General features: G+C 50.5%; 1 protein-coding gene and 1 long non-coding RNA gene across 8 annotated transcripts in view; one reads left to right on the top strand and one right to left on the bottom strand.

Moving 5' to 3' along the window:
• Nucleotides 1-1483: 1483 nt before the first annotated feature.
• KYAT1 (kynurenine aminotransferase 1) overlaps nucleotides 1484-27259 on the bottom strand; it is a 34829-nt gene continuing 9053 nt past the window's right edge. For 3 of the 7 annotated variants that reach the window (XM_045467629.1, XM_045467628.1, XM_045467627.1), the window contains 13 exons: nucleotides 11596-11808; nucleotides 9724-9782; nucleotides 7745-7892; nucleotides 5687-5836; nucleotides 5520-5606; nucleotides 5165-5293; nucleotides 4159-4279; nucleotides 3733-3809; nucleotides 3506-3595; nucleotides 3199-3385; nucleotides 3023-3102; nucleotides 2171-2257; nucleotides 1484-2070 (listed from right to left, as the gene is read on the bottom strand). In XM_045467629.1, the coding sequence (XP_045323585.1) occupies nucleotides 2005-2070; nucleotides 2171-2257; nucleotides 3023-3102; nucleotides 3199-3385; nucleotides 3506-3595; nucleotides 3733-3809; nucleotides 4159-4279; nucleotides 5165-5293; nucleotides 5520-5606; nucleotides 5687-5836; nucleotides 7745-7892; nucleotides 9724-9782; nucleotides 11596-11691 (1377 nt within the window). In that variant the 5' untranslated portion in view covers nucleotides 11692-11808 and the 3' untranslated portion in view covers nucleotides 1484-2004. The remainder of the gene's footprint in view (nucleotides 2071-2170; nucleotides 2258-3022; nucleotides 3103-3198; nucleotides 3386-3505; nucleotides 3596-3732; nucleotides 3810-4158; nucleotides 4280-5164; nucleotides 5294-5519; nucleotides 5607-5686; nucleotides 5837-7744; nucleotides 7893-9723; nucleotides 9783-11595; nucleotides 11809-27259) is intronic. The other 4 variants (XM_045467631.1, XM_045467633.1, XM_045467632.1 and 1 more) reach the window with 2 other exon arrangements.
• Nucleotides 4911-6889, top strand: LOC123592513. The gene is made up of 2 exons (XR_006709811.1): nucleotides 4911-5160; nucleotides 5459-6889. It is a non-coding gene; the product is annotated as an uncharacterized LOC123592513 (long non-coding RNA).

Here is a 27259-nt window from a genome sequence, read left to right on the forward strand (position 1 = left end):
CCCACATCAAGCTGTCTGCTGTCAGCACAGAGCCCACTTCTGATCCTCAGTACCCCTCCTGCTCTCTCTCTGCCCCTTCCTTCCCTCTCTCTCTCTCTCTCTCTCAAAAAAAAAAAAAAAAAATTAAAAAAGAAATCATCTGACTCTTGATCTCAGCTCAGGTCTTAATCTCAGGGTTGTGAGTTCAAGCCCCGCATTGGGCTCTGCACTGGGCATGAAGCCTACTTTAAAAAACAAAACAAAACAAAACAAACAAAACAACAGATACAACACAGGAACAGCCAAATGGAAGAGGTACACAGAGTAAGGTCTTGGGGGAAGAAGAACTTCCATGCTCTCTCCTGATGTACCACCCTCCCAGCTCATCAGATGTGTTTACCAACTCAGAAGTTCCTTGAGCCTCATTGATTCAGGGTTTTTATGTGGGGTTTCATTCCGTATGCACGATTCATTACATCATTGGCCAAGTGACTGAACCCAATGTTTGGTCTCTTTCTCCTCCCTCAGGAGTTGGTATTGAAAGTTCTGACCCTCTAATGACATAGTCAAAGGGGCTTATTATGAATAATAATTACGAACAAAGGACGAGTCCTATCTCTCAGGGAATTCCAAGGGTTTTAGGAGCTCTGTGCCAGGAACCAAGGACAAACACCAAGTACATTTTATTGTATCATATATTCCCATTACGAATACATGTATCACATGAGCAGACACCTGGGCCTGCCGTGTAATGCAGCTTCAAGAGTTCCAAATGAACTCGGGAGCTACCGTGACCGCGACTTCCCAGCGAGAGGCCCACGCCTGGGAGCAAATTCGCTTCTACCTTTGCCAGCTCGATGGCTTTGGGCAACCCACATCACCTCCAAAGTGGCTTCCTCATTTGTAAAATACAGAGAGTAACTCCTGTCCTGAAGGATTGTTTGATGAGATGGTGGGCATCTAGGCTCCTAGCACACAGGAGTACAAAACAAGAAGCTACTTTCTTCCCCTTCTGTCTAAACTCCCTGGCCCTCCTGCCCTGGACTCTGACCCCTGTGGGATAGGACTGTATCTTCCCTGTGAGACACTCAGCTGGGGCCCCTGTCTCCCATACACATGCACGCATACCCCAGGGACACACAACCGTCTGAGCCCTGGGTTCCAGGCCTGGTTTTAACTAGGTTTTGACTAACTGGTTTTGACTGGTTTTGACTAACTAACTGTGATGTCAGACAAGTCCCCAGTCTCTGCCCTTCTCTGGGCCTCAGTTTTACTCCACAAAACACATTTGTACAAAGAGGGGCTGGGAGCTAAGGTTCACTGGATGCCTTCCTACTTTTTTTTAATTTTTAAATAGGCTCCATGCCCAATGTGGGGCTTGAATTCACAACTTGGAGATCAAGAATCACATGCTCTGCTGACTGAGCCAGCCAGGTGCCCAAGGTGCCTTCCATGCTGACCAAGTCGATCAGCACCAGGGTGTGAAGCAGAGAGAAGCAGGAAATAAGGGTCTAAATAACTTAAAACTTTATTACGGGTGAAAGGTACCAGCTTGAGGACTCAAGCCTAGAGACCGCTTCCCAAAGTGAAGGTTAAATAAGGAAAGGGAGGGATGCTAAAGCCTTGGCTGGGGCCAGTGCAGGGCTGGGGCCAGGGCAGGGCTGGGGCCAGGGCAGGGCTGGGACTCAAGGCCAGTACCCTGTTGGACTCTGTCCACTGAGCCTCAGACAAGACTGGGAAAAATACAGAGGGGGCCCAGGACTGTATCACCCCACCCAGGGAGGAGCAGGGAGAGGCCTGGCTCAGGTACACCTCACCACCAGGACAGGAATATAGGCACACAATATAGGTGCTCCCGAATCCACCAAGATCAAGAAAGAGAGCTCTGCCCGGGGGACATCCTGTGTCCCAGAGAAGGGCCCCCCCCACTCCATATGCCCAACCTGGGAATGGCTGAAACCCGGACAAAGGCAGAGCCTGGCAGAGCCCGCGGGAACCAGGTGGGGCAGGGCCGAGCAGGTGGTGTCAGGGCCTGAGCTCCTTCTTCCATTTCTGCAGCTTCTCATCCATGGCCTGGAGTGTGGACTCATCCTGCACCAACACAGATCGGTCCAGCCCCTCTCCCCACACCACCAGTGGGCTGCGGGGAGCTTGAGGGGGCCCTCTTTCCCTCAAAATCCCCGTCCTTTACCTTCACAAAACAGAAGCGGATATAGTGGTCAAAGATCTTCCGATGAGGCACGCTGTAGAAGGTGGAGACGGGGATGGCCACCAAGCCCTGGGGAGGAGGAAGCCCACGTCTCAACACAGCCCCATAGCAGGGTAATCCTTGGCTCTGGGGACAGAGAGCTTCTCTCGATGGGGTGGGGGAAAGAAGGAACATTCAGTGGAGCACCTTCCGGTGCTGGGTCAAGGTCAGAGGCAAAAAATCCCAGAGCATCGTTCTCGGTTCCTCCCGGTAGTACACAGGGAGGGGAAATGGAGAGGGGAGCACCATGTGGCAGGTTAGGGCAGAGCAAGAGAGGAAATAAAACTTGGGGTCAGAGCTCGGAGCTGGCTGAGCTCGTAGTTAACGAGCCAACTCTGCACCCACTGCACAGATGGGAAGGCTGAGGCCGAGAGAGGGCAGGGATTCCTGCCAGCCCGCACGGTGTCTTTTTGCAAATTCCAGACTCCCCATTCCTTGTCATAGACACACTCCTGTACCAGGGCTGAGGGCAGAGGCTGGGCTGGATTTGGGCCCAGCCTGTACAACCACACACAGGTGCCCTGGCAGAGCCTGGCCCACCTTGTTCTTTTTTTCTTTTAAGATGTTATTTTATTTTATTTATGTTTACTTATTTTTTGAGAATGAGAGAGAGAGAGAGCACAAGCAGGGGAGGGGCAGAGAGAGAGGGAGACACAGAATCCGAAGCGGGCTCCAGGCTCCGAGCCGTCAGCACAGAGCCCGACGCGGGGATTGAACCCACAAGACCGTGAGATCTCGATCTGAGCCGAAGTCAGAAGCTTAACCGACTGAGCCACCCAGGCGTCCCAGACCCACCTTGGTTTTGATCATCCACTTGACGAAGCGTCTGTCGTAGGGCTCATCCACGTCACCGGGCAAGTCGGGCATCTTGCTCTCTGGGGGACAGAAGCCACGCTGAGCCCTGGGCGGCCTCCAGCGCCGCCTCCCCGCCCCCCCTCCCCCCACCACTCAGCCTGGCCAGTCCGGCTCACTGAAGTCTGAGATGTCCGCCATGAAGAAGTAGCTGCCCTGGGGGACCACGGGCTTCAAGCCCACAGACTGCAGGCTGCGTATCATGTGGTCACGGGTGCGCTGCATGGCCTGCGGGAACCACGCAAAGTAGCTGCTGGGTTGGCCAAAGTGAAGCTGCTCGTGCTCGAAGCTCTGGGCCACTGCCGCCTGGGGAGGGTGGACGGACAAACAGGTTGGGGCCGATCCCACCCCGGGGCTGCCTGGGGCCTGTCGTTGCTCCCCCCCCCCCCCCCCCCCCCGCGGCGGGGGTCCCCTGCCTGTCCTCACCTGACCCTGCGTGGGACAGTGGTAGATAGAGTTCTGGTGCACCGTGCGCAGGTGTTTCATGAGGCTGTCCGGGCCCAGGACCCAGCCCACCTGGCCCAGGAACACGAGGAGGCGGTGAGGCCCTTCGGGGCCTCACCACACCCCTTCTCAGTCCCCAGGGAGGGCAGCCTCACCCGGCCTCCCAGGATCATGGCGGGGCGGTGGTACCCCTACCCTCGTCGACTCACCTTCCAGCCAGTGGCGCTAAAGGTCTTGCCAGCGCTGCCAATGGTCAGGGTGCGTTCCCACATACCGGGAAGACTGGCTGCTCAAGGTCAAAGAGAGCGGCTGCTGAGCCCGGGGGGAGGGGCAGGGGAGCGGCGGCGGCTGGGCCCCGGTGGGCACGCGGGCTCGCACCACTCTGGACTCCACGTGCTAATAAGCTATTTACCGAACTTATCTCAGCGCGTGTCTCATGGCAGCCCTGGAGGCGGCACCACTGTGCCACCCTGTTTTCAGAGAGGTGAGGCCGCCGCCCCAGATTACCCGACCGGTGGGGCTCCAGACCCACGGGTCCTAACTGGCCGGGCTGGCACTGACTTCCGGGTTGGGCTCCGGGACCCGGCCACAAAAGTCCAGGGGGAAACGCGGGCACCCAGGTCGGCTTGGCTCACCGATGCTGACATGCTGGTACCCGTCGTAGACCAGCCACTGGTAGACCTCGTCGGTGATGCAGATCACGTCATGCTGCTGGCACAGGCTGGCCACCAGCTCCAATTCCGCCTTGGAGAACACCTGTGGGGACCGACCCCGAACCGAGAGGCCTGCTCAGAGGGATGAGGAGGTACTGCCAACCCACGGCCAAGGGCCCTTCCACCCCATCTCATTGAATCCCGGCAACTCTCACCCCGGGAGGTCTGTTGCCAGATGACAGAAAATATACATACTGGTCTCTGCACCAGGTTCCTGGCTCAGCGCTCCTAAAACCCTCGTAAATCTCTCAGTAGCAAGAGCGCCAGGAGCCTATCTTGTCCTAATATTTGATCTCGGACCCCCATCCGTCCCCGACACAGGGCTCCCGAAACCCTCCCAAATTCCCAAGTGATAAGAGCACTGTTTTTTGTTCTAATGAGGCAACACCCTGGGTAGGCACCGGGGTGGCTCTGGGATGGGGCCGGTCACCAGAAAGGTCCGTGATTAGAAGCTCGGAATTTTCAGCCCCACCCGCATCCTGAAGGGTGGGCAGCCTTGTGGGACGGAGCCCTGACCTGCGGGACCTGACGCTACTCCAGCTGGTGTTGCAGAATTGCTGCGTGTGGGACCCCCCTCTCCCCCCCAGTCCGGGGTCAGAGTGTGGTAAGCACAGTGGTTGTGTGAGAGGAGAGATACCCAGTTGGAAGACTGGATTTTCCTCTACATCGGTTCTGTCACGTTCCCATTTTACACGGGAGAAGACACTCCGAAAGGCGAGTTCACGGTCCCAGGGTCTCAGGGAGGTCGTGGAGACACCCAGCCTGCCCCACTTCCCTGGGGATTCCTGCCCCTGTCCCTGGGACCTCGGTCCTCAGCTTACATTACAGGTTGACCTCCCATCTCACAGACGAAGAAACTGAGGCGCCCGACACAGCAAAGACACGAACCCCGTCTGGAGGGGCCCCCGGAAGGAGTTCTCTCAGGTACCTTTCCCACAGGGTTGTTGGGTGTGTTGAGAATTAGGGCTTTGGTATGAGAGGTAAACTTGCTGGCCAGCTCTGTGGGGTCCAGCTGCCAGTTGCTGCTGGAATCCAGTTCCCCATCCCGAGTGGGGCCCTGTAAGAGGAGGCGGGGTGTGGTGGCAATAATCACCAACATGACATTCAGCTCCAGGGATCTGACCCTCCTTCCCACAGTCCTTTTTTCCTCGGGGACTCTGGATACGCCTCCCCCATCCCGGAGAAACTGGCCTCCTTTTCTTCCTTCTCTGCCACCTCCCAGGGGCCAACACAGCACACCCCTGGGACCCCTCCGCCTACCACACCCCAACCAGCGTCCTCACCGGCTTCAAGGTCACAAACACAGGATGACCCCCCGCCATCAACGTCATGGGTTCATAACAGTCAAAAAAGGGCTCAATGATGATGACCTAGCGGAAGGATCTGATTAGCTGGGGTCAGTACGGCCCCCGACCCTCATCCCCACCGGGCCCGAGCCTCGATCACTCACCTCGTCTCCTTCTTCCACCAGGGCCTGGAAGGCTGTGAACAGGGCCCCATAGGCACCCACAGTCACCAGCACGTTCTTGATCGGGTCTATCTCCTGTCCCAGCAGCTTCCCAAAGAAACTTGCCAGGATCTTTGTCAGGGGTGGGTAACCCTGCCAGGACAGCAGCGGTCAGCCCCCTGGCTCGGCCTGGGCCCACCCTCCCGCTCAGCTGCATCCAGGCGGTTCTAGCATTTTCTAGCAATAGGCCTGAGGCAATGTTGGCTCAAGTTGGGTGAGTTCTTTTATCTCCCCTACCAGTGCTTGTCATCAAGCCTGTTCTGTGCGGTCCCAATGCCCAGGGCTGGCATTTGGTGGAGACCCAGACAGAGCGCGTGCCTTCGCGGAGCACAGTCCAACAGAGCCCCACAGTAGCGGCAACTCCACAATTTCAGTTTAAGAAGGACATTCGTGCCATCTGATCATCCCAGCAGCCTTGCAAGACATGATTCCCACCATTTGACTGGTAGAAAAACAGAGACTCAGAGACAGGAAATGACTTGCTCAAGGTCATGCACAGTTGAGGTGCAGGAATAGGCCTTTACATCACGGCTTTGGAAGCACCCTGCTTTGAGAGGAAGGTTGGATCCGTACGCTTGTTTGCTGAGGACACTTATAAAACACTCGAGGCTAAGCCAAGTGACGGAAACCCGCGGTCCAGAACTTAACTAAATAATCCACTAAACCAGATTTGACCACAGGAAATTTTCTGTACAGGAAAATATACCATGAGCAAAATGAAAAGACAAACATTGCAAGTTAAGAGAAGGAGGTAAGATGTTTAATATATAAAGAGCTCTTACAAAACAACAAGACAAAGATATATACCTAAACGAAAAAAATGAAGTAGGTCATGACAGAAAAAGTATTGATGCCCAATACACATATAATTGAGGAAAAGCAAATAAAAGCAACATTGAAAGATTGCTCTAATATTATAAGAATATAATATCAGTATTAAAAAGATTGGCAAGAGTCTAGGACAAATGGGTGGTCTGTCTACAGAACGAACTTTCCTGCCAGGTCTGCGACCAGTCTGTTGGTGGGGATGTGAGTAAGCCTTTTTGGAAGGCAATCTGACAATGTCTACCACATGTTTACATGCTTAGACCCTTTGATTCTCTGGTTTTACTGCCAGGGATCTAAGAGAAACACTCACACGGGTGTACAAAGATATACGTGCAAAAATATTCACTGTGCCATTGCTTATAATAGTGAGATATCCAAGCCAGCCCATCAGTGCAGGGCTTGTTAAATAAATTATAGCACAGCTAAGCAATGGAATACCATGTGGCCATTAAAAAGAATGCGGCTATGCTGGCTATTCTGACGTGGCAAGTTGCCCATGACACGATGTTTAGTGGAATAAACAGGTTACAGAATATTACAGTATATGAGTCCATTTGGATTTAAAAAATGCAAATCTCACATGTTAGGGGTGTGTGTGTGTGTGTGTGTGTGTGTTTATATAAGCACTTTAAAAAGTTAAAAAGTTTAAAAGTCTAAACACTCTTCAGCAAAGTAGCAAACTGTTGGGCGTGGTTATCTCTGAATGGTGGAGCCAGAGGGACCTTTACTCCAAGAACTGGTGGATATTTTACTCTGTGACCTTGACCAGAAGAGTTTGGACTTAGAGTCAAATCAACCAGCAGCTTGCCTTTCAGGATTCAGCTTAGGTGTTACCTCCTCCAGGAAGGCTTCCCTGATCTCCCCTGATTTCCTTGCCTTCTTTCTGCTCCCACAGTATCCTATCCTCCTCTATGACAGCGTATCAACTGCCTGTTTTCTGCTTTTGTTTGTTTGTTTTAATCTGCTTTTCCCACTAGGCCATGAGGTCCCGGCTCATAGTTTTTTTGTCTGCCTTTCCCCAGATCGTGAGCTGTCTCAGGGCCTGGAACAGAGGAGACACTCCGTGAACACTGAACTGTGGCCACATTCAATTCCCTGGGCTCTGCCCCTTCCTCCCCGGGGGCTTCCTTGAGACCTGTGTCTCGGGGCTCTGGACGGGGCTGGGAGACTCACAAATGCCCTGGTGTACTGGTTCAGCATGAAGTCGCTGCTGAGGGCGTGCTGAAAGGCTTCCACAGCAAAATCTGGGGGTGGGAAGTCGGGGAAGCCTTGGCCCAAGTTCACAGCATCGCATTCACTGGCCATTTTCACAAACTCCACCCTGAGCAACAAATGGGAGAGTCAGCACCTGCCCGCCTGGACCTGCTTCCAGGACAGGATGATGCACTGGGCTCATTCCAGAACCACCGGAGAGCTGGCACCTGCCCCAGCCCGAGACCTGCGTGAGGGTCCAAACCCACAGGTCCCTGATCTGAGGTCGGGTGGGCCAAGCACTGTACCAATCCCACATCTTAGCCCCCGGGATTTCCAACTTTCCGACCAGGATCCATGGTAAGAAATGCTCACATCACAAACCCCATGGAGCACAAACATGGAATCCGTGTTCTCCTTCCGGTGTGGTCAATCACAGGACTTCCCAGCCTATCCTGCCCTGCCTCATCCCACTTTACTCTTTGGAAATATTTGTGGAGTCTCCGCAGGTGGACTTCACACACCATTAGTGCATCTGTCGGCACCACAGCTGGACCACCAGGCCTCCCATCAGCCACTTCTGGCCTCCGACAACCTTTCTTCTGGCCCTACCTGGTGGCCACCTCTTCAGGGAAATGGAGGGAGAGGCTGAGAGGCTGGATGAGGAGGCTGGTGTGTGGTCTGCAGGTTGGTTGGGAGCAGAGGAGTCAGGCTTGGCCGAGTTGAATTTGCATAACAATAAATAACTGTTCCATCGAAAATCTGTCCTTTTCTTCCCAGAGCCCCACAATGCCTCTGAAGATACACAGAGCTGCTGAGGCTCAGAAAGGCTAGTGACCTGCCCAGAGTCACACAGCAGCTAATAGCAGAGCTTAGAGGCAAAATCAGCTGGTGGACATTCCATGGTGATTGGGTGATGGGGACAGGGGACAGCCAGGCTCAAATGCCCTACAGAGTCCAGCTGCCCTCTGGGTTGGGTCTCTCAGGTCCTGATCCCCAGGCCACCACCCTCGGGTCAGCAGGAACCTGGGACCCTTTTTTGTCCTGACTCTCTTGGTCTCATCCTCCTGGCACCCGCCCCTCCCCCCCCCCCCCCCCCCCGCCTGCCCCATACGTAACCCCCAGGCCCGCTCCTGCTCTGCCCTGCCTTTGCATGAGACTTGACCTCTCCTGGCCTCAGTGGGGGTGTTGGGTCCAAGAGTCTGCCGGTCTGTGAGCCAGGAAAGAGTACTGCCCCCTTGTCATTTCCTCCCTCCAAGTTGGACTCTACCCTACCTGCCAAAGCCTGCGAGGCTGTCCAGCCTCCCTCAGACAGAGGACTGAAGGCGGCAGCTTTCACGAGGGGAGTTTGAAAGAAAAAACGGTCCCATGCTTTATAAAAACAACTACCAACATTTTTTTTTTTTTTTTTAAGTACAGGCCAATGCCGCTGGCCAAAGGCAGGGAGGGATTAAGAAGATTCCCTACATTTTTCTTACACACCTTCCCACTGCAATCCGTTGTGTCACTAGTAACAGTGGGCACATGTTCCTTTCATATTTAGAACAAGTCAAGAAAAAAAGAAATTAACCTCGGCAAATGCCCAGTAAAGAGCTGCCTGTATCTCACCTTCTCTTACTCCGTACTAAGTGTGAAATAAAATCCGTGGAAAGCCCTGAGCCGGGTGCCTGGGTAATGGCGGTAGCTTTCATAAGGCTCAGAGCACATGAGTCACTGCACCGGCACCCACACCCCCACCCCCGCCACAGCCAAGTGGGGGTGAAGCTGAGATTCGAACCCAGGCCTGCTGCTTCAAGTCTCACCTTTCACAGGCCGTGGCTGCAAATCTCACAGTCCTGGCAAGGCAGGGGGCCCTCCTGGGTTCCGCTGAGTTCCTGCAAACCCAGGGACGTCCCGCCCCGCCCCCAAGCCCCCACGCCCGACGGGACACCCGCACACCTCCCCAGCCCCGCGGAGCTCACCATGGGTTGTGGTCAATCCCGTCCAGCCTGCGAGCTTGCACCCTCTTGGCCATGGTGAGCTGAAGACAGAAGAGCAGAAGAAAGTCAGAGTGGTGGACGTGCAGATCTTTTCTGGCCACAGTCCCGCCCCTCTGGGGGGCAGATGCAGATCTGCACTCCCCAATAGCAGGATGGGCTCCAGCCAACCCTCGAAACCTGGCTCCGCCCCATCCCAACAGCCTCACTGGCCCAACCTGCCCGTCTGGATTCTGCGCGCTCTGAAATGGACCAGATTCAGACCAGATTCAGGCCGGCTGAGGAGGAGGGGCAAGAGGAAGGGGGAAGAGGGCAGGAGAAGCACAAAGGTAAAGGTGACAGCAGCAGGTTCCCTTACAGAGGTCTGGCTAAACTCAGAACAATCTTGCTGGGCTCATTGTATAGATGAGAAAATCACATTAAAAAAAAAAAAAATATATATATATATATATATAGGATTCAGCTTAGGTGTCACCTCCTCCAGGAAGGCTTCCCTGATCTCCCCCAGATTTCCTTGCCTTCTTTCTGCTCCCACAGTATCCCATTCTCCTCTATCACAGCATATCAGCTGCCTGTTTTCTGCTTTTGTTTGTTCGTTTTGGTCTGCTTTTCCCACTAGACCATAAGGTCCCGGCTCATAGTTTTTTGTCTGCCTTTCCCCAGATCGTGAGCTGTCCCAGGGCCTGGAACAGAGGAGACACTCTGTGAACACTGAACTGTGGCTATATATATATATATATATATATATATATATATATTTGTAATGTGATTTTCTCATCTATAAAATATACCTAATATATACATATATATTTTTTAAATCTCTACACCCAGTGTGGGGCTCAACCTCACAACCCCGAGATCAAGAGTCACATGCTCTACTGTCTGAACCAGCCAGGTGCCAGAGAAAATCACTTTTTATAATGTTTATTAGTGTATTATACTGACATCAATAAAACAGACTACAAAACAGCATGTGTGGTATGTAATTGTGTTTTGTAAAAGATGTCCCCTAATATATATTTGCATATACATACACTTTTCTGTGACCATGTACAAATAGATAAAAAAAGAGTTTGGGGGGCGCCTGTATGGCTCCGTCGGTTGAGTGTCCGACTTCGGCTCGGGGCATGATCTCACAGTTTGTGAGTTCGAGCCCCGCGTTGGGCTCTGTGCTGACAGCCTGGAGCCTGCTTCGGATTCTGTGTTTCCCTCTCTCTCTGCCCCTCCCCCACTCATGTCTGTCTCTCTCTGTCTCTCAAAAATAAATAAACATTAAAACATTTTTTTTTAATTTCTTAAAAAAAAAACAGAACAAAGATAAGTTGGGGTGGCGGTGGGGGACAGAAAGTGGACTTGAGGGAAGTTTGAGGTGGGGTATGGAGTAGGGGGTGGAGGGGCAGAGAGAGAGAGAGAGTACAGAAGAGGTGAATGGAGTTGAATGGGTTCAAGGAGATAAAAATAATGGGGGAACCGCGGAAACTTGGGAGGGCAAAGGCATGACCTGCAAGGATGTCACACGGTAACTGCATAAGTGAGGAAACAGTGCCTGTTCTTGCTTGGACTTCTGCATAACGTATTCCTCGGCCAATGTCGACTGAGCACCTACCTCGTCCCGAACCCGAACCCGGGGCTGGGCTCCGGGGATGATGGGGAGGCAGCCGCACAATGCAGACTGTTCAGATGCAAAGCTCTGAGTTCTACAGTAGAGGCAAGAGCAAGAGAGGGGTCCCCAGCCAGGCTGCAGTCCAGGAAGGCTTACTGAAAGAGGAAGCTCATGCACAGCTCTGAAGCCAGGACCAGGCCAGATCCCAGGGGCCCCAGGTTAAGTGGCAAATCACACGGGGCTGGAGCACTTACAGTCTGGTGCAAGCACCGAGTGACAGAAGTTCCAGCCTTCTTTCTCTGGAGGGGCCCCATCAGCTGTAAAGAGATGGCTGCCGCATTCCTGAACATGCCTCCCAGAGCCTCGGGACACTGGCAACTTCCCCTCCAGGGGCAGAAGAGAGGGAGGAGAATGCTCTGGCCAGAAAATGGCTCCGAGCCCAGGGCGTGGGTCCCACACACACAGCTCTAACAACAACAACAACAACAACAACAACAACAACAGTAAGGGCAATTTTACTGAGTGGTCACTGTGTGCGAGGTGTGGCAACAAGTGCTTTTTTTTTTTTTTAAAGTTTACTTATTTATTTCTTAAAAAAATTTTTTTTAAATGTTTACCTTTATTTTTGAGACAGAGAGAGACAGAGCATGAGCAGGGGAGAGGCAGAGAGAGAGGGAGACACAGAATCAGAAGCAGGCTCCAGGCTCTGAGCTGTCAGCACAGAGCCCGATGTGGGGCTTGAACTCGTCAACTGCGAGATCATGACCCAAGCCGAAGTCGGACGCTCAACCGACTGAGCCACCCAGGCGCCCCTAAGTTTATTTATTTATTTTGAGAGAGAGAAAGCACAAGTGGGGAAGGGACAGAGAGACAGGAAGAGAGAGAGAATCCCAAGCAGGCTCTGCACTGTCAGCACAGAGCCTGATGCAGGGCTCAAACTCATAAACCGTGAGATCATGACCTGAGCCAAAGTCGGATGCTTAACCGACTGAGCCACCCAGGAGCCCCACAAGTGCTTTTTTGCATGATTATCTCTCACACCTACAACTCCTCCATCCCCAGCAGTCAGAGTGACCCTTTCAAAATGTAAATTACCTCTAATGAAAAAAAAAGATCCAGGGGAAGATCATGGATGGCTCCTAACATCACAGGGAGAGTCAACCCCACATTTTGTGCTGACCCTGAAAACACACACACCTCCTGCAAATTATTCCTGTGCTAAAACCAAATCTAAATCAGACCATGCCTTTGGATTACTAGAACACAAGGGACAGAAGAACATGTTAAATGACACCATGGAGAGGTGATCCACAAATGACCCTGCTTCTTCAACAAATAAAGTGCAAAGGAAAAAACTATCTTGGGCACGATAGGTTAAAGGAGACTTAAAGGTATACATTTAAAAAGTGAATGTCTTGAAAAGCAAGAAAAATATTGACAGACTCACTGCACAAGTTCAAAGCTTACTGAAAGGCTACTGGAACCAACAAAGGGTAGTACTAGCATAAGGACAGACGTATAAATCAATGGAATCGAATTGAGCATCCAGAAATAAAGCTCACACATTTATGGCCAATTGCCATCTGACAAGAATGGTAAGAAAATTCAGTGAGGCCAGAACAGTCTTTCAACAAATGGTACTGGACAACTGGTTATCCACAGGCAGAAGAATGAATTTGGACCCCTACCTCACACCATACACAAAACTAACTCAAAGTGGATCACAGACCTAAATATAAGAGCCAAAACTATAAAACCCCCAGAAGAAAAGAGGAGTATATCTTTGTGATTTTTTTTAAAGGAATTTTTTAAAGTTTATTTTGAGGGAGACAGAGACAGTGCAAGTGGGGGAGGGGAGAGAGAAAGGGAGAGAGAGAATCCCAAGCAGGCTCAGCTCCGTCAGCACAGAGCCTGACTCGGGGCTCAAACCCACAAACCATGAGATCATGACCTGAGCAGAGACAAAGAGTCAGATGCTTAACCGACTGACTCCACCCTGGTGCCCCATCTTTGTGATCTTCAGTGAGAAAACAATTTCTTAGATATAACACCAAAGACACAGGCAACAAACGAAAAAACAGAACCAATGGATTCCATCAAAATTAAAAACTTTTGTGCCTCAAAGGATACCATCAAGAAAAGTGAAAAGACAAAAGTATGGTGGGAAAATATTTGCAAATCATAAACCTGAATTTCTCCAAAGAAGATAGATAAACGGCTAACAGGCACATGAAAAGGTGCTCAGCATCCTTAGTCACTGGGCAAAGGCCACTTTATACCACTAGAAGGCTGCTACAAATAACAAGGATAATTACAAGTGTTGTAAGGATACAGAAAGTTTATCAACTAGAAACTCAATGGCAAAACAAATGCCCTTTATTTAAAAAAACACGTTTTTTAATGTTTATTTTTTATTTTTATTTTTTTTTAATTTTTTTTTTCAACGTTTATTTATTTTGGGGACAGAGAGAGACAGAGCATGAACGGGGGAGGGGCAGAGAGAGAGGGAGACACAGAATCGGAAACAGGCTCCAGGCTCTGAGCCGTCAGCCCAGAGCCCGACGCGGGGCTCGAACTCACGGACCGCGAGATCGTGACCTGGCTGAAGTCGGACGCTTAACCGACTGCGCCACCCAGACGCCCCTTAATGTTTATTTTTGAAAGAGAGACAGAGGGCGAGTGGGGGAGGGGCAGAGAGCGAGAGGGAGACACAGAATCCAAAGCAGGCTCCAGGCTCCGAGCTGTCAGCGCAGAGCCCGACGCGGGGCTCGAACTCACGAACTGATTTGTAAGATCATGACCCGAGCCTCAGGATGCTCAACCGACCAAGCCGTCCAGGCACACCAGCAAAACAAGTTCCCTTTAAAGTAGGAACGAAATTCAAAGAGGTCTCTATCATCACTTCCTTCAACACCATATTGGAAGTCCTAGCTGGTGGGACAAGAAAAGGAAGTTACGTGTATAAGACCCAGAAGAAATAATACCACCACTATCTGCAAGGGCTATGGCTGACTGCACACAGTGATTCAAACAAATACACAAACGCTAAAACTAACCAAAGCTCAGCAAGGTGGCTAGAGTTAAGATCAAAATGCAAAAAGAAACTGCATTGCCACCCCTCCCCCAAAATGCCGTCCCCGTCTCTCTTTGGCCCAACTGCCAGAGGGTGCATTAAATAGTCTTGGGCACCAGGAAAAAAACCAACCAACCAACCAACCAATAATCAACCACAAGAGTCAGATAATTACATATTTTTTTTTAACGGCTATTTAGTTTTGAGAGAGCGCACGCAGGAGAAGGGCAGAGAGAGGGGGACAGAAGATATGAAGCGGGCTCTGCGCTGACAGGCTGACAGCAGCGAGAGCCGGAGGTGCGCCTTGAACTCACGAACTGTGAGGTCATGACCCTCATGAGCCAAACTCAGTTGCTCAGCTGACTGAGCCACCCAGGTGCCCCAGACAATTACAAATGTTTAACGATGTTTCAAGAATTGGGGCGCCTGGGTGACTCAGTCGGTTAAGCATCTGACTCTTGATTTCGGTTCAGATCACGATCTCATAGTTGATGAGTTTGAGCCCCACGTCGGGTTCCGTGCTGACAGCACGAAGCCTGTTTGGGATTCTTTCTCCGCCTCTCTCTCCCGCTGTCCCGCTCAAGCTCCTGTTCTCTCTCAAAACAAATAAATACACTTAAAAAAAGAAAGACGCTTCGAGGATGCTGAGAAACTGGAACCCTGGCACATTGCTTCTGGGAATGTAACATGGCAGATGTGCCATTTTACATTTGGCTGTTTTACTGTGGAAACAGTTTGGCAGGGTCCTCCAGGCTTACACATAGACTCCCCGCATGACCCAGCATTTCTACTCCTAGGTGTAGACTCCGGAGAAATGAAAACTACGCCCACGCAAAGATTTGTACGTGCATTTTTTTTTTTTTTTTTTTTGGGACAGAGAGAGACAGAGCATGAACGGGGGAGGGGCAGAGAGAGAGGGAGACACAGAATCGGAAACAGGCTCCAGGCTCTGAGCCGTCAGCCCAGAGCCCGACGCGGGGCTCGAACTTGCGGACCGCGAGATCGTGACCTGGCTGAAGTCGGACGCTCTACCGACTGCGCCACCCAGGCGCCCCGCACGTGCATTTTTATAGCAGCATTATTCATAACAGCCTAAAGCGGAAACCATCTGTCAGTTGATGGACGTCAGTTGATAAACCAAATGTGGTACATCCACATGATGGACTAGCACTGGGCAAAAAAAGGGAATGAGGTTCGGCTACAACACGGATACACCTGGACACGTTATGCTAAGTAAAAGGAGCCAGTCACAAAAGCCCACAATTTACATGATTCCATTTGTATGAAAGAGGCAAAGCTATAGAGATAGAGTAGATCAGTGATTGCCTTGCACTGGGGGGGTGGGAGTCTGAGGGTGGGAATGGGGAATGACCCCTATGGCTACTGGGTATCTCCTTGGTGCGAGGGGCAAATTCTAAAACTAGACTGTGGTGTGAATATACCATAAGCCAGTGAACAGTACACTTTAAATGGTTGAATTATTTGGTATGCGTCTCGTTCTATCTCAATAAAACTTTTTTAAAAATCACCAAGGTTTAGGGACACCTGGGTGGCTCAGTTGGTTGAGTGCCCGATCCTTGGTTTTGGCGCAGGTCATGGTCTCGAGGTTCGTGGGTTCGAGCCCTGCGTCGGGCTCTGCCTTGTCGATACAGAGAAGACTGCTTGGGATTCTCTCTCTCTCTCTGCCCCTCCCGTGCTCACTTGAGTGCGTGCTCGTGCTCTCTCTAAATACATAAACAAATTAATTAATTAATTAATTAATTAATTAATTAATTAACTTTAAAAAAATCACCAAGGTTTAGGGGCTGGCGCTGTGGGTGGAGTGTGTGACTCTTGATCTTGGGGTCGTGAGTTCGAGCCCCATGTTGGGTGTAGAGATTACTTAAAAATAGGGGCGCCTGGGTGGCTCAGTCGGTTAAACATCAGCTCAGGTCATGATCTCACAGTTTATGAGTTCGAGCCCCGTATGCTTCAGGTTCTGTGTCTCCCTCCCTCTCTGCCCCTCCCCAACTTGTGCTCTGTCTCTCTCTTCTCAAAAACAAATAAACATTAAAAAAAATTTTTTTTAAATAGATAAAAATCTTTAAAAAAACAAAATAGGGGCGCCTGGGTGGCTCAGTTGGTTAAGCATCTGACTCTTGGTTTCAGCTCAGGTCATGATCTCATGCTTCGTGAGTTCAAGCCGGCGTTGGGCTCTGAGATGACAGTGCAGAGCCTGCTTGGGATTCTCTCTCTCTGCCCCTCCCCCTATTGCTCTGTCTCTCTGTCTCTCTCTCTCTCTCTCAAAAATAAATAAACTTAAAAAAAACATTTGCAGTTCATGAGTTTGAGCCCCGCGTTGGGCTCTGTGCTGACAGCTGGGAGCCTAGAGCCTGCTTCGCATTCTGTGTCTCCCTCTCTCTCTGCCCCTCCCCTGCTCGCACTCTCTCTCTCTCTCTCTCAAAAATAAATAAGCATTAAAAAAATTAAAAATGAGGGGCGCCTGGGTGGCTCAGTCGGTAGAGCGTCCGACTTCGGCTCAGGTCATGATCTCACAGTCTGTGAGTTCGAGCCCCGCGTCGGGCTCTGTGCTGACAGCTCAGAGCCTGGAGCCTGCTTCCGATTCTGTATCTCCCTCTCTCTCTGCCCCTTCCCTGCTCATGCTCTGTCTCTCTCTGTCTCAAAAATAAATAAAAACATTAAGAAAAAAAATTAAAAAAAAATTAAAAATGAATAAATAAAACAAAATAAAAGGCAGTGCCCTTGTGGTGGCCACAGGAATGTCTCTCTTACTGGCAGGAGCCTGATTGAGGGGATGGCTATACTCAGAAATCCATCTATCATCCTTAGCACTAAGGCAGTGAAAGTTCCCAAAACATATCCGTGGGAGAAATCTGAATACGGCCTGTACGTCTGACGTCACTGAATCAATGGTCAGTTTCTTTGGGGTGATAACGAGGGCTGTTTGTGTTGGGGGGACGGATCGCATTCTTAGGAGGCACGTGAAGTATTGAGGAGTGAGGGGTCAGGATGCCTGCAACTTGCTTTCAAAAGATTCAGCAAAGACAGCCATCCACAAGGGCAGGGCAACGAGGGAGGTGTTAGCAAATGCGGTGCGCTGCGAGCGAGGGCTGACGCTAGGTGGGAGGCATGGTGTGGCCACTGCACGGTTCTTTTGCCTTTTCTGTAGATCCGACTTTTTCGGAACAGAAAGCTGAGAGGCAAAGGGGGCAGGTGTACCAACCAGACGCGGTGCGCGGGCACCTGGGAGCGCGAGCGAGGAAATGACTGTCAAGGTGCCACCCTCGCCCCCCAAGACAAGCGCTCAACAAAAACCCACTAAGGTGCTTATTCCCTTACGAATCTCTTAGGAGAGTTTGGTGACTGATTGAGAAAGTAGGATTATAGGAGAAGGAAGAATGAGTTGAACTGGACCTCTCTGACCCAAAGATGTGGGGCTGAGAGCCAGAGAGAGAGAGAGAGAGAGAGCGCACACTGGAAGAGTGTGGGCAGAGAACACTCCACCTCTGCTCTGGGGAAACAGAAAGAAAGAGGCTGCTTGGTTTTGAGCTAGCCACCCCAGGTTTGCCAGGTAATGGTGCCCTAGCCTCCTTTGGGACCCGTCCCCTGTCCTCTGGGAGCTGGACTAGGCTAGTTAGGACTAGTTAGTCTTCATTTCAGGCTCGAATCTGTGCCAGGCAGCAAAGGTTGGGCAGAGCACAGCGTCCTTAGCCAATGGTCCTCAGGGAGTGGGCTGTGGGACGCTGGGTGGGAATGCCACAGCGAGGCTTCATAAGACTTGTAAATATCTAGGTGCGCCTTGCTGGCTAAGTTGGTTAGGCAGCTGGCTCTAGATTTCGGCTCAAGTCATGATCTCATGGTTTGTGAGACTGAGCCCTGCATCAGGCTCTGTGCTGACAGTGTGAAGCCCACTTGGGATTCCCTCCCTCCCTCTTTCTGCCTGTCCCCTAATCGCACTGTCTCTCTCTCTCAAAATAAATAAATAAGATTAAAATGAAAAAGACTTGTAAATATCTAGACACCTGCTGTGTGGGCTCCACTGAGGGTTCCCAAATGTTAGGGGTGGGTCTGAGGGACAAACGTGAACACTGACCACGTATTGTAGGGTATGAAGAAATCCTTCATTTGTTAGCTGTGCTAATGGTATTGGGGATTTCTTTCTTTCCTCTTAACAGTCCTCATGCTTCAGAGATGTATCCTGAAGTATTTACGACAAAATATTTGGGATTTGCTTCAAACTAATCCCAAATGATCCAGATGGTGGAAACAGGAAACGGATGGGGGGACAGATAAAGTAAGCTGGGCCATGGATTGAGACTGGGAGGGTCAGTATACTCTACTCTCTACTTCTGTATGTATTTAAAATGTTGCCGGGGTGCCTGGGTGGCTCAGTGGGTTGAGCATACGACTTCCGCTCAGGTCATGATCTCACGGCTTGTGAGTTTCAGCCCTGCGTCAGGCTGGCTGCCGTCAGCAGAGAACCTGCTTTGGATCCTCTGTCTCCCTCTCTCTCTCTGCTTCTCCCCCACTCGCATTCTCTCTTTCAAAAATAAATAAACATTAAAAATATCAGTAATAAAAAATAAAATGTTCCACACCCATGAGGAGGAAGTCAGAGCCACAACATGGAAGGAGGCTGGGCCCCTGATGCTCGAGGAACCATCGCTTATCTCTGGATTTAGTTGGGGCTCGAGGGGAAGGAAGATCTTGCTTAAGCTGCTGTTATTTGGGGTTCTCTTTCATTCACAGCAAATTAGGCCTCACCTAATTTGATTGCTAAACCCTGTCAATCAATACCGTCAGCTCCAAACCACCGAGAGCACAGCCGTGATTGAAACGATAGAGTGAGGGAATGTGCACACCACGGGGCTGTGAGGTCTCAGTGAGAGGGTGTTAGAACTTATTACAGGATTTGGACTGTGGTGGAGTGATTTGGGGGAGGGTCCAGGGAAGCAGGACTTTGGTCTGGATTGGCGCTTTCAGAAGCAGGGATCACTTTATGGTTGGATATCACAAATCTTATTTGTAGGGAGGCGGGCTGGAGCGAGGCTAGCTGTCACAGGTGTAGAAGCGGCCCCCCACATGTGCCAGGAGAGGGGGCGCTAGGTTTTGTGTGGCTTCGAAGATGTTCACGTTGGTCTGTGTTCAGACGTGATTACAGAATGTTCTTCCTGGATATCGATTTTCTGTGCGGTTGTCCACGTTCAAGAGAACACAAGTCCTATCTTTGGGTGCCAGGCCAGCTCCTGGATTCCAGAAGCTGCTTTTCGCTTCCTAAACCCTGGAACCAAGAATAGAATTCAAAGTCTTTACCGTCTACTAGAAGGCCCTGTTAAATCAGATGTGAGGCCACCTGTCCCGGGTCACGTCTTGCCCCTGTCCCTTTCACTTGTTTTCCTCCAGCCACACTTGTCATTCCTGTCTACTTGGGTCCCTGTATCCACTCTCCTTCTAGAGCGGTGTCAGAGAACTTTTCCGATATGGGGCCAGGGTCAATACTGTGGGCTTTGCAGGACATCCCGTCTCTGTCACAGCTCCTTAGCTCTACCGTTGCAGGGAGACAGAAACCTTGGACAACACATACACCAATGAATGAGCTTGCGTCTCAGTAACACTGTATTGAAAAACCCTGGTGGCAGACCAGGTCCGGACTGTGGGCCCTCCTGGAATCTTGAACTCTCAGACTCGTCCACACTTAGCCTCTGGCAATTTCTCAGTCACATTTAGGTCTTCCCACCCCTGAACGGGGCCCATGTGGAGGTTTCTGTTCTGGTTAAGTTGTGATTCTCTGGATCTGCTGGTTTGTCTAATTTTGGGGGCAGTGGTTTGCCCTGTGACCTCTCTTCTCTAATGGGTCTAAGGAGAGGTGTTGGTTTTTCGGTTGGTTCAGCTTTCTGCTTGTTACGATGGAGTGATGACGTCCCAAGCTCTTTCCATGTGGGACTGGAAGTCAGAAGTCCAATATAGCCTGCCTGTTCACATAACCTCGTAACTGTCAGTATAATACTCTAACTTCACTATAAAGGAGAAATGAAGGAAAATAATTTAGAACCCAATAGTCAGGCTTGCCCACCCTAGAAGATTCCATGAAGTAGACAGCTGCTTCACCTGCTTTTAAGAAGTTCAGTCTGACCAGTGCAGCTACTTAGCCTGTCCCTTCTAAACCCTGACCCAGCCCAGGCTCTTCCCTCACAGTCACCCAAAGCATTTCTGAGCGCTGACCACCAGCCATCTGTCCAAAGGTGAGACACATCCTCCTTATGTTCTTTAATCGTCAGCTGCGTCCAGAAGCTTTAATATTCTCCGGCCGTGCCCTGGCTTAGGGGCTGAGACTACTGTAGGGACCAGACGCTGGCAGGGCCCCACCATACGAGCTGCTGGGCCCCGGGCGAGGGTGGAGGGTTGAAGTGGGATGGGGAGGCAAGAGGCTGACAAGCACTCTCTCCTTCATACATCCAGCAAGTATTTCCTGACAAGCACGAAGGCACGTGTTATGGTTTGAAATGTGTCCCCTGAAAGTATGTGTTGAAGAGTCCCGAGTCCCAGTGCCTGTGAATGGAACCTTATTTGGAAATAGGATTTTTGTAGAGGTGACCAATGTAGGATGAGGTCATACTGGACCTTAATCCAGTAGGACTGGTGTCCTCAGAAGTAGGGAGAAGATGGGGCACCTGGGTGGCTCAATCAGTTGAGTATTGGACTTTGGCTTGGGTCATGATCTCACGGGTTTGGGGGTTCGAGTCCTGCATCGGGCTCTCTGGTGTCAGCACAGAGCCCACTTTAGATCCTCGGTCCTCTCTCTGCCCCTCCCCCCTGCTCATTCTCTCTCTCTCTCTCTCTCTCTCATTCTCTCTCAAAAATAAACACACGTTAAAAAAAACTTAAAGGGTACCTGGGTGGTTCAGTCAGTTGAGCGTCTGACTTCGGCTCAGGTCATGATCTTGTGGTTCATGAGTTCAAGCCCTGTATGGAGCTTGCTGCTGTGGGCGTGGAGCCCGCTTCGGATCTTCTGTCCCCGCCCCCCACCCCCACCCCGCCTCTTCCCTGCTTGCACTCTCTTTCTCAAAAATAAGTCTTGAAAAAAATTAAAACGAAGGAGGAGAAGAAGAAGGAGGAGGAGAAGGAGGAGGAGGAGGAGAGGAAGGAGGAGGAAGAGGAGGAGGGGATAGAAGAGACACAGACACACAAGGAAAAAGCCATGTGAGGACGGAGGCAGAGATTAGGGTGAGGCATCTTCAAGCCAAGGAACAGTATGGATTGTTGGCAACTCCACAAGCTAAGAGAAAAGCACAGGACAGATTCTCCTCTAGAGCCTTCAGAGAAAGTATGGCCCTGCTGACACCTTGCTTCTGGATCTCTAGTCTCCAGAACTGTGAAAGAAAAACTTTCTGTTGTGTAAAACCACTCAGCTTGGGGTACTTTGTTTCGGTAGCTTCCGGAAACTAATGCGCTGGGACACTAGGGGGCGCCCTGGGCACCTGCCCCATAGCTGGGAGTTTGGGAGGGCTCCCCAGACAAGGGGGCATTCAAGCTGAATCCCAAAGCTGGGAAAGTGTGCCAGGCGGAGAGGATGGTGCAAAGGCCCGGGAGTGGGAGAGCGCTAGGAGATCCCAGGAGCCCAGAAGTCAGTTTGGCCAGAGTTTACTCTCTAATTTCTCAGAACTGAGTCGCTTCCCAGGGGAACCCTGCAGGAAGTGTTCCCTGATCCCCGTAGCTAAGACCCAGAGCTTGCAGCAACAAAGGGTAGTGTGATTCTTATCCGAGGAGGGATATTCCACAGTGTGTCATACCAGGGGGAAGGTGCCAGCATGCTTCAGCCTCACTCGGCCCCGGGACATGAAGCCCATGGCCAGGTCTGAGTTCAGCGCTGTTCAGCGCTGGTCACAGTAGACGACTTGTGCCTGCCACATGTTCTAGGGGGACCAACTGTCCTGCTTGCCCAGACTGAGGGGTTTCTCGGGACATGGGATCTTCAGTGCTAAAACTGGGAGCATCCTGGGCAAATGGGGAAGGCTGGTCTCCCTGGATTGGCCGAATGCAGGGATGGCTGCTCCTGTTCTGGGCCCAAGGTTCTGCTGACTCCTCTAGAAGGACCCTTGTCTGCTGCCTCCTGACCAAAATCTACGGGTGTCCAGCGGGCTGATCCTCTCTCTGACACCCTTGCCCACATCATTACATGTCTATGAATTCTGCCCTTTCTCCTAAAGTGACTACATCCAGGGGTGCCTGGGTGGCTCAGTCAGTTAAGCGTCCACCTCTTGGTTTGGGCTCAGATAGTGATCTCACAGTTCGTGAGTTCACGCCTTTCGTTAGGCTCCACATGGTCAAAGCCTGCTTGGGATTCTCTCTGCCTATCTCTCTCCGCCCCTCCCTGGCTCACACTCTCTTGCTCAAAATAAATAAATAAACTTAAAAAATAAATAAATAAAGTGACTACAGCTCTTTTGCCTTAAACTATGCCTTTATCATCTCACTGGATTACAGCACTGGGAATGATATTAATACAACCAGCTCTAATCTCCTGAGTGCTTACTTTGTACCAGACTCTGTGTTAAGGACTGTAGGTCATCAGACCCTTTTCTAAAAATGTTTATTTATTTATATTTGAGAGAGAGAGAGAGAGAGAAAATAAGCAGGGGAGGGGCGGAGAGAGGGAGACAAAAAAGCCAAAGCAGCCTCTGTTCTGTCAGCACAGAACCCAACGTGGGGCTCGAACTCACAAACTATGAGATGGTGACCTGAGCTGACGTCAGAGGCTTAACCAGCTAAGCCACCCAGGCGCTCCGATCATCAGACCCTTTTAAAAGGCCTGGAAAGAACGTGCTTTCCTCACCTCCATTAACAGGCAAAAACACGGTAATAAACATAATATAACAACTAACGCTCATATTGAGCTTCTGGAGGTCGAAGGAGGGTCTGCACCACCCACTGCCTGGTACAGGGCAGAAGGTTACACTCACAAGGGAAAAGATCCCACCCAGCTCATGGCCCTTCCCCCTCCTCTGCCACAACCTCAGCCCCTCTCACCCTCTCTGGGCACTGCCTGCTCTGGGGAAAGGTGGTGTCTTGGGGTTGGAGGTGGCCAAGGCCCCCTGGCTTCACAGAGGGCAAGGAGAGCCCGTGCTGGATGAGGATGTACTTAACCAGTCTGGCCGCCTCGGGGCTCGAGCTGGAAACCAGGCTCCGGCTTTCACTACAGGGGACAGTCCTGTAGGCGGTGATGCGTGTGTCCTGGGCGAGTCTTGGGGAATGGGAGTTAGCATCACGCTGCACCCTCTGTGGGGCAGATCTGTCCTACTGCTGCCAGACCCTTTGTGCCTGCCCGGGACTGAGCCTGGAATAGTCCCCTGCGGGGAGGAGTAGAACACAGACTTTGGTATCCCACAGATCTTGGCCGTGTGAGCTGAGGCAAGTCACTTCACCTCTCTGAATGTCAGTCTCCTTGTGGATAAAATCAATAACAATAAGATAATTCATGGAAAGCATTTTCCTTAGTGCCCGGCACATAAAAGATGCCCAGCAAATGATAGATATTCCTAACAGAGTGGGCACTTAATGAATGCTCACTGGGTCACTAGTGGAACTATGACATGTGGGGCTAGATGTGTGTGAATTCGCTTACGTTCATTGGCAGGGCTGACTTCTCTATCAAACTTCTGCAGAAGGCATAGTGCTCAGGACCTACTATACATTGAGGAGGCCACGAAAGTGTTTTAATTTATTTTAAATTTTAATCTATTTCATTTTATTATTTTTTAATTTTTTTAACGTTTACTTATTATTATTTTTTTTTAAATTTTTTTTTCAACGTTTATTTATTTTTGGGACAGAGAGAGACAGAGCATGAACGGGGGAGGGGCAGAGAGAGAGGGAGACACAGAATCAGAAACAGGCTCCAGGCTCTGAGCCATCAGCCCAGAGCCTGACGCGGGGCTCGAACTCACGGACCGCGAGATCGTGACCTGGCTGAAGTCGGACGCTGAACCGACTGCGCCACCCAGGCGCCCCTTTTTTTTTTTTTTTTTTAATTTTTTTTTCAACGTTTATTTATTTTTGGGACAGAGAGAGACAGAGCATATTATTATTATTTTTGAGAGAGAGAGCTAGCATGAGCAGGGGAGGGGCAGAGAGAGAGGGAGAGAGAATCCCAAGCAGGCTCGTGCCATCAGCACAGAGCTGGACATGGGACTTGATCCCACAAACCGTGAGATCATGACCTGAACCAATGTCAAGAGCCAGCCACTTAACCGAATGAGCCACCCAGGCATCCCGAGTTTTATCTTAAAATAAGGGGGGGGGGAAAAGGAATATAATAATGATGAACGTATAATAACAAATCCAGTCTAGATGATGTTCATTCTTTATACCTCATGGTTGTAAAATACAATTTATACTTCTTTTAATGGAGAAGGGGCCCCATGAAAGTCACAATGTGACCTTGAACATAGGTAAATTGTTTGTGGTTACGACTTCACGTGCAAATATGAGTGGCTGTATTTGAGCATGTGCACACCTCTCTGTGTCTGTCTGTGAGCATGCAGGTGTAGTGGGGGCAGTTTCCAGAAACTTGAAGGGGAGGGAGAAGGCACTGAGGGTCTGATCCGAGGCCAGGAAGGGACAGGTAGCCCTGTGGGTGGCCCTCACCCAGGAACACCACCAGGTGTTCAAAGTGGTGCCCTGGGCAAGGAGAGGGTTTGAAGGACTTGTTGTTCTGGAAGATGCCAGCAGGGGGCGCAAGGAACCGGCACTGCCTAGACTTCAGCCTAGTTGGCCCTGGGACTCCACACATTTGGGCAGAGGGTGACCTTTGTGCCACAGGAGGGTACTGTGGCCTCACTGCACTGAGGGGGCCCACAGCGGGTCGCGTGCTTGTCCGGGCCTACCGTGGCCTGCTGACCTTCCAGTCCAGAGTCCTCCCACTGACTGGGACAACCCAGGGACCGCCAGGGGCCTCATCACAGGCCCCTGGTGGCTCTGCAGGTGGCCTTTCTCAGGCCCCACTCGCCTCCAACTCCCCATGCCTCACCCCTCAACCTCTAGGAAGCCGACTGCTCTATAGCCCTGAGGTCTGTCCTAAGACCGAAGACCTTTTATTTACTGCACACTTTCTCTGTGCGAGGCAGCCTGCCAGAACCATCCGTGTTCCATCACTTTAAAATCCATGAGAAAGGTTCCATCAAGAGGTTCAGGTTACATGAAAAAGGCAGGTTGATATCAAAGCTGACTACAAAGCTTCAGTAACCAAAACAGTGTGGCACTGACCCAGACATACAGACCAAATGACCAGAACAGACAGCCCAGAAACAAACCTAAATATCTACAGCCAGTTGATTTTTTTTTAAACACACGTCTTTTTTTTTTTTTAAGTAATCTCTACCCTCAACGTGTGTGTGGCTTGAAATGACGACCCTGAGATCGAGTTGAATGCTCTAATGGCTGAGCCAGCCAGGCACCCCTGGTCAGCTCACTTTTGACAAGGGTGACAAAACGATTCAATGGATTCAAGAAGAAACAATCTTTGCCACAAATGTGCTACGACAGCTTGATAGCCATACACAAAAGAATGGAGTTGGACTTGAAGGGAATCAACGACCTTGACCACATTCTTGCTAGTGTCCTTTGATGCATAAGTTTCAATTTTTATGATGTCCAAACATAGAACTACCTTACAACCTAGCAATTTCACTCCTAGGTAACATACTGAAAAGAAATGAAAATCCACACTCACACAGAAACGTGTACACGGACGTCCGCAGAAGCACCGTTGATAATTATCAAAAGGTGGAAAGAATCTACGTGTCCATCAGTGGATGAACGAGTCCACGGTGGTATGTCCGCACAACGGAATATTATTCAGCCATAGAAAGGAACAATAGACATACCGACTCATGCAGCAGCTTGGCTGCACTTTGAAAACATACTGAGTGAAAGAAGCCAGACATGGGAGGTGACAACAGGATACGATTCCTTTCATAGGTGATATCTAGAATAGGCAAATCCATACAGTCTGAAGGAGGTCAGTAGTAAACAGGAGACAGCAGGGAGAGACGAGGAGTGATCATTTAATGGGTAGAAGTGCTTTTCTGGAGTAATGAGAAAGTTTTGAAACTAGAGAGGAGTGGAGGTTGCACACAACATCGTGAATACACTGAATGCCACTGACTTCTACACTTTAAAATGGTTGATTGTAGGTTATGTGAATTTCACTTCAATTTTTATAAGGTGGGGTGATAAAAAATAGCTGTTGAAGAACAATATAAGCCCATTTGCCTTTTTTATTTAAAACGTTTTTTTAATGCTAATTTATTTATTTTGAGAAAGAGAGAGCCGAGTACAAGCAGGGGAGGGGCAGAGCGGGGAGGGAGAGACAGAGAGAGAGAGAGAGAATCCCAAGCAAGCTCCGTGTTGCCAGCCACCCTGGGATCATGACCTGAGGTGAAATTAAGAGTCAGACACAAAAAACTCAGCCACCCAGGCGCCCCTAAAGTGTTTTCTTCCTTTACAAAAATGTATCAGTGGGGTGCCTGGCTGGCTCAGTGCATCTAACATGTGACTTTTTTTTTTTTTTTAATTTTTTTTTTTTTTTTCAACGTTTATTTATTTTTGGGACAGAGAGAGACAGAGCATGAACGGGGGAGGGGCAGAGAGAGAGGGAGACACAGAATCGGAAACAGGCTCCAGGCTCCGAGCCATCAGCCCAGAGCCCGACGCGGGGCTCAAACTCACGGACCGCGAGATCGTGACCTGGCTGAAGTCGGACGCTCAACCGACTGCGCCACCCAGGCGCCCCTAACATGTGACTTTTGACGTCAGGGTCCTGAGCCCAAGCCCCACGTTGGGTGTAG

Source organism: Leopardus geoffroyi, chromosome D4 (genome assembly GCF_018350155.1).
Source record: "Leopardus geoffroyi isolate Oge1 chromosome D4, O.geoffroyi_Oge1_pat1.0, whole genome shotgun sequence".
Lineage (NCBI taxonomy): Eukaryota > Metazoa > Chordata > Mammalia > Carnivora > Felidae > Leopardus > Leopardus geoffroyi.